This window comes from Myotis davidii, unplaced genomic scaffold (assembly GCF_000327345.1).
Source record: "Myotis davidii unplaced genomic scaffold, ASM32734v1 scaffold164, whole genome shotgun sequence".
Taxonomy (NCBI): domain Eukaryota; kingdom Metazoa; phylum Chordata; class Mammalia; order Chiroptera; family Vespertilionidae; genus Myotis; species Myotis davidii.
Genome location: NW_006296417.1, coordinates 460583 through 461803, shown reverse-complemented (window position 1 = coordinate 461803; position 1221 = coordinate 460583). Strand labels below are relative to the sequence as shown.

Here is a 1221-nt window from a genome sequence, read left to right as displayed (position 1 = left end):
CGGGGGTCTGGCCGGTCCCCTGGAATCTATGCTGACAGCGGAGTGGGCCGTGACCGGGACTCAGTGCCTCCTCTGTCGCGTCTGCCCCCTTCTCCTGGGACATGTCCCGTGGGTGCTGCTCAGTAGGCACCCAGCTCGCGCGATCGCTGTCGCGTGAAGTGGAGAGGAGCCCGGGTGGAGTGCTGGGGTCCAGCCCCAGCGGGTCCAGGGGTCCCCAAAGGTGTGGACGGAGTCGGCGAAGAAGGAATGACACGGAGACAGCGTTCAGTTGATCAGCAGCCTAGCCAGGATCTCCAGCCAAGTTCTGGTCTGGATCTCCAGAGAAGTTCTGGTTAGGATCTCCAGCCAGGTTCTGTGTCCATGTTCTCTTCCAAGTTCTGTAGCCAGGTTCTGTCCAGGATCTTTTGCCATGTTCTCTCCAGCGAAGTTCTTCTGTCTAGGTTCTGTGTAGGTTCTGTCTCCTAAGTTCTGTCTCCTGTTGCCTTGTTACATCTGTATTTATACCAGTTGATTCTAATCCTATCCATCTCTATTCCAAAGGTTAGGGTGTTTCTTATCTCCATTCCAGGGAGTAAAGATTATGTACTTAAGCATGATTGTTCGTAGTTAAAGTGATTAATTAACCGCCTGGCACTTAGTTAAGAGGTTTTATTCCTCCCGAACTTCAGGGGAAAATCCCTACCTGGGGAAACAACCTTTCTCGGAGAGGTGACCTTGGTTAAAACACATAGTGCCAAGAAGGTGACCAAACATATTAAGCACAGTGAGCCATATATGCCAGGTCCCTTGAAACAGCAAGGATGGACCGGCTCCCGGCAGTGGAGGGAAGGGTCACCCAGCATGAGAGAGAGGACAGGTGCAGCCTGGGACGGGGAACAGGTGCAGCCTGGAGGGCGGGGGCAGGTGCAGCCCGGAAGGGGGGACCCGTCTCCAAAGCACATCGCGGTCGGGCTGCATGTAGAGCCCCTCAGAGGCCCCACACCGGGGAAGATGGGGTTCAGGGTGCGGGGATACTGACTGATGACTGAGGCCCGCAACCCAGGCCCCCCCCATCTCGTTGGTTGACTTCCACCGCCTCATATTAAACGTTAACGTGGAAAACGATGTGAAACAAGTTGCCTCCTTGCTGTCCTTGCTCGTCGCACCCGTAACAATGTGAGTGGGCAGCCCAATGGCCGGCGCCCTCGCGGAGTGGGGGCTCCCACCGGCCATGGGACCGGT

The 1221-nt window shown here is 56.2% G+C and overlaps 1 protein-coding gene across 1 annotated transcript in view; it reads right to left on the bottom strand.

Moving 5' to 3' along the window:
• MTMR10 (myotubularin related protein 10) overlaps window positions 1-103 on the bottom strand; it is a 55749-nt gene extending 55646 nt beyond the window's left edge. The window contains exon 1 of the mRNA XM_015569100.1: window positions 37-103. Coding sequence (XP_015424586.1) covers window positions 37-103 — 67 coding nt within the window. The remainder of the gene's footprint in view (window positions 1-36) is intronic.
• Between the last annotated feature and the right edge of the window lie 1118 nt (window positions 104-1221).